The 13,803-nt window shown below is 32.3% G+C and overlaps 1 protein-coding gene across 1 annotated transcript; it reads left to right on the forward strand.

The window, feature by feature from the left end:
* Positions 1–1,041: 1,041 nt before the first annotated feature.
* On the forward strand, positions 1,042–13,613 carry LOC145741366 (bile salt export pump-like). Its single transcript, XM_082558947.1, has 32 exons — positions 1,042–1,144; positions 1,555–1,612; positions 1,684–1,734; positions 1,817–1,904; positions 2,233–2,326; positions 2,630–2,768; positions 2,996–3,083; positions 3,513–3,646; positions 4,038–4,209; positions 4,668–4,792; positions 4,968–5,145; positions 5,275–5,388; positions 5,614–5,724; positions 5,806–5,931; positions 6,433–6,636; positions 6,872–7,042; positions 7,735–7,896; positions 7,968–8,073; positions 8,148–8,226; positions 8,406–8,544; positions 8,685–8,846; positions 9,058–9,162; positions 9,404–9,565; positions 9,935–10,138; positions 10,417–10,517; positions 10,659–10,799; positions 11,153–11,309; positions 11,579–11,776; positions 12,095–12,301; positions 12,429–12,564; positions 12,647–12,766; positions 13,400–13,613. Exons 1-32 carry the CDS (start codon positions 1,042–1,044, stop codon positions 13,489–13,491), a joined length of 4,227 nt encoding a protein of 1,408 aa, XP_082415073.1. The 3' UTR covers positions 13,492–13,613.
* Positions 13,614–13,803: the final 190 nt, after the last annotated feature.

Genomic DNA, 13,803 nt, shown 5'->3' on the forward strand with positions numbered 1-13,803 from the left:
GACGCTAAATATATAAGCATGTATTTGGCGAATAGGTTTTATTTAAGTTGATTCGTATATATTATAAAAGCGTTAGAAAAAACAGTAAGATATCAGTATTCGTAATTCAACTTACGTTAGTGTAGGTTATGAACTTAACTTTTACTTTTGTAGGAAAAAGAATTTTAAATTAAATATTTTACCGATTTTTTTAAATATTTTAAAATCAGAAAAAATTTTAGGCCAAATTTTAAAAAAATGTATTTTTTTAGCGGACTGAAATTTTTATATTTTTTATTTTAGCAAATTACAGTTTATTTTTAATTAAACGATTCGTTTAAAATCATTTGCAGGCTTTATTTTGTTAAAATCCTTATTAAAAATATATTTGCAAGAAAATAATTAAAGTTTTTTTAAATAATTGGAAAAGTTTTAATTTAAAATTTAATTTAATAAACCTTCTACTGTATTTTTTATTGGTTACACAACAACACAAAATAAATAACCTTAAAAGTAAATATTTGATACATCACCACACGCTAGGTCATTGACCTCCGAAGTAAAAATATGATTGACAGATGATGTCACGATGTAACTTTTAGCCTAGTAGGAAATTATGACAGAGTCAACAAAAAAAGAGAAAAATTTAAAGTTTTAAGTTAGGGTTATATTAATAATTTTATTCTAGTCTAATGTTTGGTAACTATACCCAGATTTAGATAATATTGACCTTGTGGTATTACCTATACCTATTATTAGTTTACAGTTTGTTTTTTTATTGAAGGGTTTATTTTATAAAAAGAAAGTAGATTTTGATTCATATTAGCTACTTCCTCATGAATATGATATTTCACTTATATGATTTATTAACTTTATTTACTTTGCAAGTGGTAAAACTTTACGATTTAAAAAATAATTTGTAGTTTACACATAATAAATGTCAATCCACAAATTATTTAATTGCTCTTTTTTATTTAAGTTGTTTATTTGAAAATTTTCAAAAAAAATTTTAATTTTTTTAGATTGGTTTTAGAGTTTCCAAATTAAATTAATTATTTAAAAATGAAATATGATGTCTATGATGTTGCGCAAGAAGTCCACGAGGGAATCGACGATACATACAAGAAAAGGTCATATTCAAATAATGGATATGTAGAAGAAACAGGTATTTAAATTTAATTTATTAAAAGTAACACCATATACCGGCAGCGAGGTGTAGTAGTTGGAACACTTGTCTCTACTACACGAGGTCTTTGGTTTGATCCCCACTGATTTTATACTGTAGTGCTCTTAAGCAAGGCGCTAAAAACGGTATAGACCCCTATTGGGCTTACACTTAATCAGCAGCATAATTATCGGGCAATTATAATCTTTATAATATCCCAAAATGCTAAAGTCAACCCAAGACTGAGTCGGAGTAACTGATGTTACTCTATGTTTAGGTCGTAAAGTCTACCCTCCCACAACGGGAATAAATAAATGTAAAGAAAAGATATAAAAAATAAAAAATATACTATTCAACACTTAATTCAATGTTTAAAAAAATTATTAACCCAAATTTATTATTTTGCTTAGATTTTACAAATGTGACTTTAGATCGAAAAAATTCTTACGGCAAAAGTGCTGCACGAGGGTAAGAAGAACTGGTTGAAAACTTTTACCAAATTTAATAAACAGTTCTTTTAAATTTACGTTTTATTTTAGACAAAAATCTTTGGAAGAAGTTGTTTCGAAAGAACGAAGAAAGAAAAATAGGTTAATTAAAAACATGTATAAAATTTGAATATATTTTGACACGAACTTTTATTTTGACCGAGTAAGTTAATTTTGTTTTTAGAAAGAAAAATCGAAAACAAAAAAAGAAAGATAAAAAGAGGAAAAAAGACAAATTAGAGAAACCACCTCAAGTCTCTTTTTTTAGTTTGGTAAGTAGACATTTACCCTTAAACCCAGTGTAACAGATGGCTTAAACACGTCCCTTATTCATCTTTGGACGCAGTGTTAACAGATAGCCCATACATATTACTCTTGAACCCAGTGTTAACAGATAGCTTATATATGTCCCATATTCACCCTTGAACCTAGTTTTAACAGATAGCTTATATATGTCCCATATTCACCCTTGAACCCAGTGTTAACAGATAGCTCATACAAGTCCAATATTTACCCTTGAACCCAGTGTTAAACAGATAGCTCATACACACAAAGTACCTGCTCATTTTTAATTATAATTCCCTATATCTTAATTTTTAGTTTCGATATGCCGATTGTTTTGATTTTTTCCTCATGCTAACTGGAACTTTAGGCGGAATGATCCACGGTCTAGCTTTCCCTTTTATGATGACAGGTTTGAATTTATTGATTTGTGACGTAATAGTTAAAGTGTTGCCAGAATAAATATAATAAAAATTAATGAGTTTCCACTGTTTTTTAAAGTAAAAGTTTGTTTAATTTATTTATTTTTAACGCTTTCTCCGTATTGAGAAATAAATTTTTGTTAAAAAATTAATTTTACCTATTTTCTAAGCTAAATAATAGTATAACTAACTTTTAAATACGCCTTATAATTTAAGATCTAAAACCTAATTAGATTATTTGATTTTCCTACAACTTTTGTTAACTAATTATTAAAAAACTTTGGTATTTTTAGTTTTCGGGCAAATGATAGACACGTTTATAGGCTACAGTGTTTGTACACAACAAACTGGAGGTACTTGTACAGAGGCAGAACTGAATGCAACATATGGAGCTATGAACGAGTCACAACTGAACGAGACATACATTTTACAGTAAGTTATCATCATTTATGTCCCTAAATAATTCGATTTTAGAGTTACTGTTAAGGCCTTAACTCTAGGGCGTAAGGCTTCATGTTTAAACCTCCCTTCTGCCATGTTGTAGCAAAATGTTAAAACTATTTTTGCCCATTTTTAAATGTAGGATGCTATGACATGTTTATGTAAAAATAGGTTTATACAATTTAAAAAAATTAAATATATTTTTATGATTTTTTTAGACCAATCGACGTCGAAGCGGAATTAACTGGATTTTGTTATTATTACGTTGCAATCGCTTGTATTGTTATCGTATGTGGCTATATTCAGGTAAGCCTTACAAAATAATATTAGTCTTTCTTTATATATATCACATTAATACTCTTAGTTTTTTCTAGTATTATATTTTAAATGTATATGATTTTGGTGTAGTGGTCAGAATACTTGGATTCACTACATGAGATCGTGGGTTCGATCCCCACTGCTCTCATTCTGTAGCGCCCTTGAGTACGGCGCTATAAACGGTATAAACTTCTGCTGAGCCAACACTAAATCAGCAGCTTACTCTTTAGTTTTTTCTAGTATTAAGTTTAGTTTTTCAGACAATTATAATTTAAAAAATCCTAAACTGCCAAAGGCAACTAGAGACTGGGTCGGGGTAACAGATGTACTCTATGTTCAGGTCATGGGGTCGACCTTTTCACATCAAGAATAAAAAAACTAGAAAAAAACTTAAAAATAAAAAAACTAACTTTTTAGGTGGGAAACTGGGTCCTGGCGTCTACCCGGCAAACCCGGAAGATCCGGGAGCTTTTCTTCCGCTCCATCATGAGACAGGAAATTGGTTGGTTTGATGTCCATCACATGGGGGAGCTAAACACAAGAATGAGCGAGTAAGTTAATTTTTTTATTCCATTTCACCTTAAGATGATGATAAGTTTTATACTTTCTATTAAGAAAGGATGTGCTGTTGTGACGTGTTTTGAGCTACTCTTAAACGCCTGGCTCAAGGGCGAATAGTGTGGCATTGGTGCGGCATAAATCCAAAACTTCTCTTTAAGCTGATCGATATTTTAGTCGGTTGGCGTGCAAAAAAAGTGTTTAAGCTATTTGTAATTAGTGCGGCTTAAACCCGAATTATTCAAGTCGTAATTTGTTGCCCAGACATATCATACTAATAGACATTCTTGCGTTATTAGTAAATTTAACAGGTTTATATATGCGAATTTACATTGTTAACCATTTGCTACTTCTTAAATAAATCAATTTTTTTAATTCTTTTAGCGATGTTAATAAGATTAGTGATGCCATTGCCGACAAGTTTAGTGTTTTTATTCAACGTTTAACAACTTTTGTCGGTGGATTTGTTGTTGGTTTTCTTAATGGATGGGAGCTAACTTTGGTTATTATGGCCATCAGTCCTTTACTTGGTATTGGTGCAGCTTTAATGGGAAAAGTAAGTCGAGTTTTTATATAACTTTTAGATATATTTATTTAATATTTTTTTTGAATACAGTTTTTAGTATTGTATAGTTTTTAGTTTTTTTTTATAAGTTTTTAGTTTTTTTTATATTTTTTTTTTATATTAGTTTTCAGTTTTTTTTATATCCCTCATAGAATAGATTTTTAATATTTTCAACGGAAAAAGGTGTGCAGTTTGGACGTGTTTAAGCTATCCATAAATGTTCGGCTCAAAGGCATATAGTGTGACATTTGTGCGGCTCAAACCGGAAACCTTTCGGAAAGTAGTCCGACGCCAAAACGGTTGCAATAAAAAACAAATAATAGGAACTGAAATTTAAGTCAACTAGAACCTAAAAATGAAGCCAAACTTTGTATTGTATTGTTAAATTAAAGCCATTCTTAGTACATTTCTTGCCCAAACTTGTAATATAATAACTTTTTGTGTCTTAGTTTGTAGCAAATATGACCAGTAAAGAATTACAAGCGTACGCAGCTGCTGGCGCTGTAGCAGAAGAGGTTCTAAGTTCGATTCGCACTGTCGCTGCTTTTGGAGGTGAAAAGAAAGAAGTAATAAGGTATCAAATTAAAAAGAAGTTTTATTTATAAAAAATGTTATATTTTAGACCTATTTTAAGTAAAAAAAAGATTTACCACTATATGGACCTAAAATATGCAAGACAGCCTTTTTAAATATGTCAAATTATTAATCTTTCTAAAGCATTCATCCTAACATCTAATATATCATTTAAGGTACAACGAAAAACTTGGCCAAGCAGAGAAGCAGGGAATCAAAAAAGGAATGACTCAAGGCTTCTTTGCAGGGTATATGTGGTGCCTTATCTTTATGAGTTATGCTCTTGCTTTCTGGTATGGTTCAACTTTAGTGTTTGATCCTACTATTGATTTTTCACCGGGTCGACTTATGACGGTAAGAGTGGTTCATTGTTTAAAAACAATTAAACATAACACACAACTTGACGTGTAGGAGAAAAAATGTCAGACTGTTTACAAAAAGTTAGTTTAGTGCATTTTGTTGTTTTAAAAGCGTTTTTTTTAGGTTTTCTTTGCTGTATTGATTGGTGCTATTAACTTGGGGCAGGCTGCACCTAACTTAGAAGCTTTCTCAGTTGGCAGAAGTGCTGCAGCTTTAGTTTACCAAATAATTGAAAGGGTAAGCATAAAACTGAAAGATATACAGATAACTTATTTAAAGCCTTGGCACATCTGTGAAAATATCAGCAACACATAAAAGTGTTTGGTTGGGTTTAGTAAAATTGGTATAGTTTGAAATATTAATATGACAAAAGTCCTTAAAACTTTGCTTAACACTTAGATTAAAATGTTCATGTTAGGTTAAACCACATATAGACTAATTTATGGTTTAATTTTTGTCAAGGAATCTAAAATTGACCCCTTCTCAAAAGAAGGACATAAGTTAGAACACTTTGTTGGAGATATAGAGCTTCATGATTGTGATTTTTCCTACCCTAGCAGAGAAGATCAGCAGGTTATTTTAAATACAATTTTGATGCCATCATTTTTCACAAAATTTATATTCCTAGTTTGTTTTGAAATAATTTTGTTTTAGATTTTAGACAACATCAGAATATCGTTCAAAGCTGGTGAAACAACCGCAATCGTTGGGCCAAGTGGAATGGGAAAAAGTACAATCTTACAACTTATTCAAAGATTCTATGACCCCGACAAGGGCATTGTAAGTAAACACTGCGCTATAAGTTGCATCAAAATATACATGTTTAATATTATTGGGTTATGAAAAGACATGACTTAAATCAATAGTCTTGTAGAGAATATGGTGGGTTAGGTTAGAGTATGTTTGCACAAATATTTTTCTATGGTTTCTTGTAATACATTTAAATCAAGGTCAGTGTGCAGGTTGGTGACAAAGTTTACACATAGTAAACAAGTAGTTCTTGTATGTGGAATAATGTTGATTTAGGTTTGGGTTAAAATGTAGTTTTTATAAACTTTTATTAAATAGTTTTTAATACCGTAAAATGTTTTGTATACTAAATTTAATAAGAAAATTAAGCTTGAACTAGGCTTTAAAAGGTATCATTTGTGATGTTTAGATTGCTCAAGATAAGTACTATTAACCTACAAAATGCTTTGGTATTTATAAGCATATAGCTATGTACAAAGCAAATGTTAGGCTTAATTTCTAATAACATTTTTTTAATCCTTATTTCTTCAGGTAACCTTAGACGGGCACGACCTGAGGACACTTAACACAAACTGGTTGCGTAAAATGATTGGAGTTGTGCAACAGGAACCAAGTTTATTTGCAACCTCCATTGCTGAAAATATTAGGTTTGGTAGGGAAGGAGTCACCGATGCCGAGGTAATCGCTGCAGCGAAAGCAGCAAACGCTTACAACTTTATCATGGACCTCCCGGATGTAAGTAAAACAAGTAAAAAAGAATTTCGCTATTAAAGCAAATGGAACTTGTGACATCATATATGTAGTCTAATGACGTCATATACCAATTCAATGACGTCATATATAGGTTTAACGACGCCATAAACGTTGTACGTGTTGTTTCTATAAATGACATGGCAGCGATTTCTTTAATTGTTATTTATTATAATTTTTAGGTCCTTTAATAATAATCAAGGTTTTCATTTTTGCATAGAAATTTCAAACGAATGTTGGAACTGGTGGAGGACAAATGAGCGGGGGACAAAAACAAAGAATTGCGATCGCCCGAGCCTTGGTTCGTAATCCTCGCATCTTGTTACTTGACCAAGCTTGTTCTGCTCTGGATACACAAAGTGAAGCAATGGTGCTAGAAGAGTTAGACAAAGTAAGTGGGCATACAGATAATTTACATAAGTTGGATTCTGTTAAATGTTAATTTGCTCTTTGTTCAATACCCAACTATTTAAAAAAAAATAGCTTGTGTGGTAAACCCGCCATTGCAGCGGACTACGAGCCGATAAGTTGGGGTTTAATTCGCGCCAATATCACACTTTTTTGTCTTAAGCCTAGCGTTTACGGATGACTCAAAATCTGTCCCGACAGCACATTTTTTTCCCACAAAAATAAAAAACCTCTTACCAAAAGTAATACAAAAAAAATAAAAATCTTACAAATTGTAACTAAAACTTTTAATTAAAAACCACAATTGGCAAAAGCTTGATTCGTTTAAAACATAACATGCTACTAGATGGAATCGAACTTATAGCTTAAGGTTAAGGCTATAAAGTAAAACAGTTTTACAAAACATGTTAAAAAAAAAAAAATAATGTCAAAATCAAAAGTTAAAAAACAAAAAAAAATGTCAAAATCAAAAGTTAAAAAACAAAATGTCAAAATCAAAAGTTAAAAAACAAAATGTCAAAATCAAAAGTTAAAAAACAAAATGTCAAAATCAAAGTTAAAAAACAAAATGTCAAAATCAAAAGTTAAAAAACAAAATGTCAAAATCAAAAGTTAAAAAACAAAATGTCAAAATCAAAAGTTAAAAAACAAAATGTCAAAATCAATTTTTTATAGGCAAGACAGGGTAGGACGACCGTTATTGTCGCTCATCGATTGTCGACAATCAAGAATGCTGACGTCATAGTTGGAGTCGAACACGGGAAGGCGGTAGAGAGAGGCACTCATGCGGAATTGATGAAAAACAATGGAGTTTATTTTACGCTTGTCACTTTACAGGTAAAAATAAAAAAAAAGTTTAAAATAAAAAAAACATTATTTTTAAATTTTTTTATCAATACTTTTTTTAGACCACCAAAAAGAGCAAACCTAAAAGTGAAAGTGGTGACGTAAGCACTGATGACGTCATACAAGTGGTAACAAACGAAGAGGAAAGCAGCAGCGACGACGAAAAACGTAAACAAATAACTTAAAAGTAATTCTAAAATAAATTGAAAATCAAAATGTGACTTTAATTTTTTTTATTGCAGCCGCCTTATTGGACATGGGACCGGAAGTACCTCTTGAACACGTGACTGATTTCTCCCACGGTCATAGAAGAAGCTTAAGGTAGAGGAAAATTTACATTTTTTTTGCTTAAAAACAAAAATGGTTTAAAGATAACCCATAACAAATCAAGTAAACATTCTTCGTGACGTCATCAAAAAGCTCATGGCGTCAATAACAAGACATAAAATGTTCCGTGACGTCATCAAAAACCCTGTGACGTCATTATTATTTTGATTTAGACGAAGTCTTCGCAAGCAAGCAGCCAAAATGGAAGGAACCGACATGACCCCCATGGGTCTAACCACCCCCGACCCCCCAAAGAAATATCAACCCAGAAAGAGAAGGGATAGCGACGACAGCTCCAGCAGCGATGATGACGTAAGTGCGATGTCATAATAAAATATTAATTTGTAATAACGTCACAAAGTGTCTAAAATTTTTTTACATAATGTTTTAATAAAATTCTTTAATGACGTCACACTTCTTTATTTATTATGACGTCATAATATGTGTCACAGAGTTCGAGCGAGGAAGAAGAAGAGGTTGAACCAGCCTCACTGAAGCGAATCATGAAGTTAAACGCCACCGAGTGGCCATTTATTATGTGGGGGACGATTGGGTCCGCCATCAACGGAGCTATACAACCCGTCTTTGCTATTCTGTTTTCGGGACTTTTAGGGGTAAGTTGGGGATGTTTTTGTAGTGAAGTTAAAACCCGTCTTTGCCATCCTGTTTTTAGGGGTTTTAAGAGTAAGTGGGGGGCGGGTATTTTTGTGATTGGGTTAAAACCCATCTTTGTGTTCCTGTCAAAAATCGGTCAAAGATACCCTTACTACTATTTTCCTTTTTTAAAACTTTATTATTTAAATTAAACTATTTTTTATTTCTCAGGTATTTGCCTTGCCCTCTCTCGAACAGCAGCAAAATGGAGTCAACTTTTATGCGATTTTGTTTGTGGCTATTGGTGTGATATCTTTTATCACTTACTTTTTACAGGTACAACTATTTGCAAGCGAGATTTTTATGCTAATAGAATAAAATTGTCTTTAAGGCGTTGGACATACCATATTTTAATAAACTAGCATCTTACGATTAAAAATCTAGCATATTGTTTATTGCAAATTCTAATACCCGATGTCTTAGGTTTGATTCCTACTGAAACCTACAGTCGCGTTAAAAACTGTAAGATAACCCTTATTAAAACATATACATAAATATATATTTTTATGTGTTCTAGAACTACATGTTTGCTAAGTCGGGCGAGATACTTACTAGGAGGTTGAGGAACATGGGATTTGAATGTATGTTGAGACAAGATATAGGTTGGTACGATGATCATAAGAACAGCCCTGGTGCTCTGTCTACTAGGTTGGCTACTGATGCTGCGCTGGTTAAAGGGGTAAGAAAAGTTAAAATAAAATTTATTGTTATTTTGGTTATTGTTAGCATCAATTTTGGATCACTTGTACTTTACGGTTCTCATAAAAACTCTTCTATTTTACGGTCCTAGATAATTTTTTCTCGTACTTAAGAGTCCTCAGTTTTTTTAAGAAACGTAAAGTACAATATATTCAAACTAGTAATTTATTATTTTAAACGGAAAATAATGCTAATATACAATGCTTTGCAAAAATCTAAATTCTATATCATGTTTCTTTTTCCTAATTCAATATTTATAATCTAAATTCCTCGTTTAAATTCTATATCATGTCTCATGCGTAATATACTAAAAGTAACTGTAGTTTAATAAAAGTTACCTTATTATCAGGCTACTGGAGGTCAAATTGGTATCATCGTATCGGCAATAGCAAGTATTGGATCAGCTGTGGTCATTGCTTTCACTTTTGGTTGGATGTTAGCTTTCGTTGTGGTTGCTTTCCTTCCTTTCATCGTTCTATCTGGGTTGATTCAAGCTAGGTTGATGACTGGAAGTGCGAGGAGGGATAAAGAATCGCTTGAAGATGCTGCGAAGGTAATTTCTATGATAAATTAGTTAATTTAATATAGCTTCAGTAATAAAGTTTGCTGGCCATGGTTTTGGGTGAATGTTCAAAGGGTCTTGAGTTCAAATCCGACTATTGCCGTTAAATTTGCTGTTAATTCCGGCGTTTATAAATAGCTTAAAAAACAATTTATTATGGCATATTTGCTTTCAAATAAAAAATTATTTGTTTTCAGAAAATGTCATAAACTTACATTTCAAAAAATTATAAGGACTTTTCATTATTTTTGTGTTTTGTTAACTTTTAGGTTGTATCAGAAGCTATTGAATCAATTCGAACAGTTGCATCCTTAAATAAAGAAGAATATTTTACAAAGGAATATAATCAAGTGTTGGTGGGTCCATATAAGTAAGTAATAAGAATTTTGTAAATTATACACTTAAAAAAATAACAAAAACACAACCCGAAAAAGCAAAAAAATTAAACTAAACTAAACAAGTAAATACAAATTATATGATGCAGTAAAATTCAACCATTTAATCTTTTTAGTGATGGAAAGAAGAACTCTCAGGTTTACGGAATAACTTTCGGAATTGCGAATTGTATTATTTTCTTTGCTTATGCCGCTTCCTTCCGCTTCGGCGGATATTTGGTAGCACGTGGTGAGATGGAATTTCAATACGTGTTTAGGTAAATTTTTATAATCATAATTTTATTAACTGTTAGTTTTATTTAAATATGTTTTCTTGTTTAATTTTATTCAAAATCTGTTTTTTTTGGAGCTCTATTAGCGTTGTCCGTCGGTTTAAACGGGTAGTACTAAAATAGATGCAAAAAAGGGCAAGATCGCAAGGAAAATCATGTAAGGTAAAAAAATTCCGCCCTTTTCCGCATTCATTTTAGTACTACCCGTTTAAACCGACGGACGACGCTAGTAGAGCTCAAAATGATTGTACATAACTAATTTGCAAAATCGTCTTTTTACTCAAAAGAATTAGCCAAACTTAAAGTAAAAGCTTGTAAATAAACCCTTTATTTTAAAGGGTATTTTCTGCTATTGTATTTGGTGGCACAGCACTGGGCAGGGCATCAAATTATGCCCCAGATTATGCCAAGGCTAAAACCTCAGCAGCTCGAATCTTTAAGTTATTAGATCGGAAACCTTTGATTGATTCCTACTCAACAGAAGGAGATCAATGGGTAAGTTAACATAATAAACACTTAATTAAAAAACCTGTGTAAGTTACTGACCTTCTTATCTAAAAACGTTACCGTTTTTAGTAAATACGAAACCTAAATGTTGCCCGAAAAATTTACCTTTTCTACGGCAATAATAATAGTTTTTTTTTGAAACGATTCGACCTAAAGCTTGCACCTAATTTTAAAATCCAGCCTACATTGTAAAAGAATCATTTTTTAAAGTCTTTTTGGCGATTTTTGTTTTTACAAACCCCTTTTTTTTATTTCAGAACAACTTTAAAGGTGACGTCGAGTTTCGGGGTTGCCATTTTACTTACCCGAGCAGACCCGACATTACAGTTCTCCGTGGTTTGGACGTGACAGTAAAACACGGGGAAACACTGGCCTTGGTCGGACAGAGTGGATGCGGTAAAAGCACCAGTGTCCAACTCCTCGAACGATTCTATGACCCCGACGCAGGCACCGTGGTAAGTCAATTGTGACGTCACGATATATGACGTCATTATACTCACAGGTAGCATTGCTTACGTAATGTCGACAAGTATAGCCAATAACATTGGATATTTAAAACCTTACGCATAATATGACATTTTTAATGACGTTATCAAGTAAATAACGACGTCATCACATTTCAACAGTATATGGGGAAACTGTTTAAGAACAGCAAATATTAATAGATAATTTTAACTTTTTTCCTGGCATGGCAATTTTTTGTGACGTCATTACATTAAATAATGACGTCATCACATTTTAACCAACCTTATAAATTTAATTTTAATTTTTAGTTTGTGGACGGGCACGAAACCCGAAACACGAACGTCGGGTTCCTCCGTTCAAAGATCGGGATCGTATCCCAGGAACCGGTCCTGTTCGGGGGCACAGTGTACGATAATATTATATACGGGGACAACGCCCGGAAGGTGCCCAAAGAGGATGTGGAAAGGGCCGCCAAGCTTGCCAATATGCATGAATTTATTCTTGCCCTTAAGGATGTAAGTAGATCCCAAAAATTGTATTCATCCGCTTTAACATTATATTAGTGGTAAAAAAAGTTTTACAGAATTATTTATTGTTAGTAGGGATCTTGTCATTTTTTTTTAAATTAAAATTATTTTCAAGGGTTACCACACGAGCGTCGGGGATAAGGGAGACCAGTTGTCACGTGGTCAAAAACAGAGAGTCGCTATAGCGAGAGCACTGGTACGTAACCCGAGAATTCTTCTGCTGGACGAAGCGACATCCGCACTCGACACAGGTAATTTTATGACAAAACAATTGAAACCTTTGCTTGTAGAATACAATGCAGTTCACTTTATTGAAATAATATTAATTTTTAGAGAGTGAACAGATTGTCCAGGAGGCGCTAGATCGCGCTAGAGAGGGAAGAACTTGTATTGTAATTGCTCACAGACTTTCAACTATCCGAAACGCGAACAAGATTGCGGTTATATCACAAGGTAAGCGTTCAAGTCAATTTTAAAAATAAATCTGGTCAAGCTACTATGTTATACTTTACATTAATGTCAGACAACGAAATAACGGGTCGCTGTTCGCTAAAAGCGAATCGTTTTTTTTTTAAATTAGCGAATCGTTTTTCATATACTAATATATTAGAAATAGCGAATCAACCAAGAACGGTTCAGACGATAATAAAAATTTCGTGTATATTTGTGTATTGTTACAATCTATTTTTAACCGGTTTCACACCAATTTAATAACATCAACATAATCCTGCGTAAATGTAGGTTACTATAAGGCGTTTAATAACAATAACTTTCCATGATCTCTCAATGCGAAAATTGTGCAATTCTTTTATTTGTTGTGCAATGTAGTTAAACTTCAGTAAGAAGCATAGTAAGTAGTACGTTTTAAAAATGCAACGCAAGGCGTTAAACGGTATGAGAAAACAAAGATCAAAACTTGGGCCTAATCGTTGCTCCAAAAATGGGACGTTTATCGTTTTTTAAACGTTAAGTTTTTAGCGAATCAATTTTTAAACGTTATTTCGTACCCTGAATGTTAAGCTCTTTACTAAATGTTAAAGTAAACTTAGTTTTTCAAAATACTTAAATCAAATTTTATCATTTTAGGTCAAGTAATTGAACAAGGAACTCACGACCAGTTGATGGCGTTAGAGGGAGCCTACTACAAGCTCATCACCACGAACGCGTCATTGAGTTAAAAATGACGTCAGCGAAATGACGTCATAAAAAAAATCCCCTTTAGGTAAAACTTTATGAAAAGTTTTTCTTTAAAAAATGGTGCCTTAGTATTTGTGCCTCGTCTAAAATGTCTATTTCTTACTATGTGAACTATTTCTTATCAATTTTTAAAATAAAAAGTTTTTTTTAATTTAATGTTAATAGCACATTTTTAAAATGTATCTGTAAATTAAGTGTAAATTGTTTATGAAATATTGGTGTTATTACTTTACAAAACAGTGTTGAAAAGTGCTTTTAAAAGCACAATAATACGAAAATTTTGCCATTTTTAG

Source organism: Corella eumyota, chromosome 2, assembly GCF_963082875.1.
Source record: "Corella eumyota chromosome 2, kaCorEumy4.1, whole genome shotgun sequence".
In the NCBI taxonomy this organism is placed as follows: domain Eukaryota; kingdom Metazoa; phylum Chordata; class Ascidiacea; order Phlebobranchia; family Corellidae; genus Corella; species Corella eumyota.

Coding starts and splice junctions, on each gene's coding strand:
- LOC145741366 (XM_082558947.1), top strand. CDS start 1,042: ATGAAATATGATGTCTATGATGTTGCGCAAGAAGTCCACGAGGGAATC. Junction 2,769..2,995: donor AACGAGACATACATTTTACA/GTAAGTTATCAT, acceptor TGATTTTTTTAG/ACCAATCGACGTCGAAGCGG. Junction 12,565..12,646: donor GACATCCGCACTCGACACAG/GTAATTTTATGA, acceptor ATTAATTTTTAG/AGAGTGAACAGATTGTCCAG.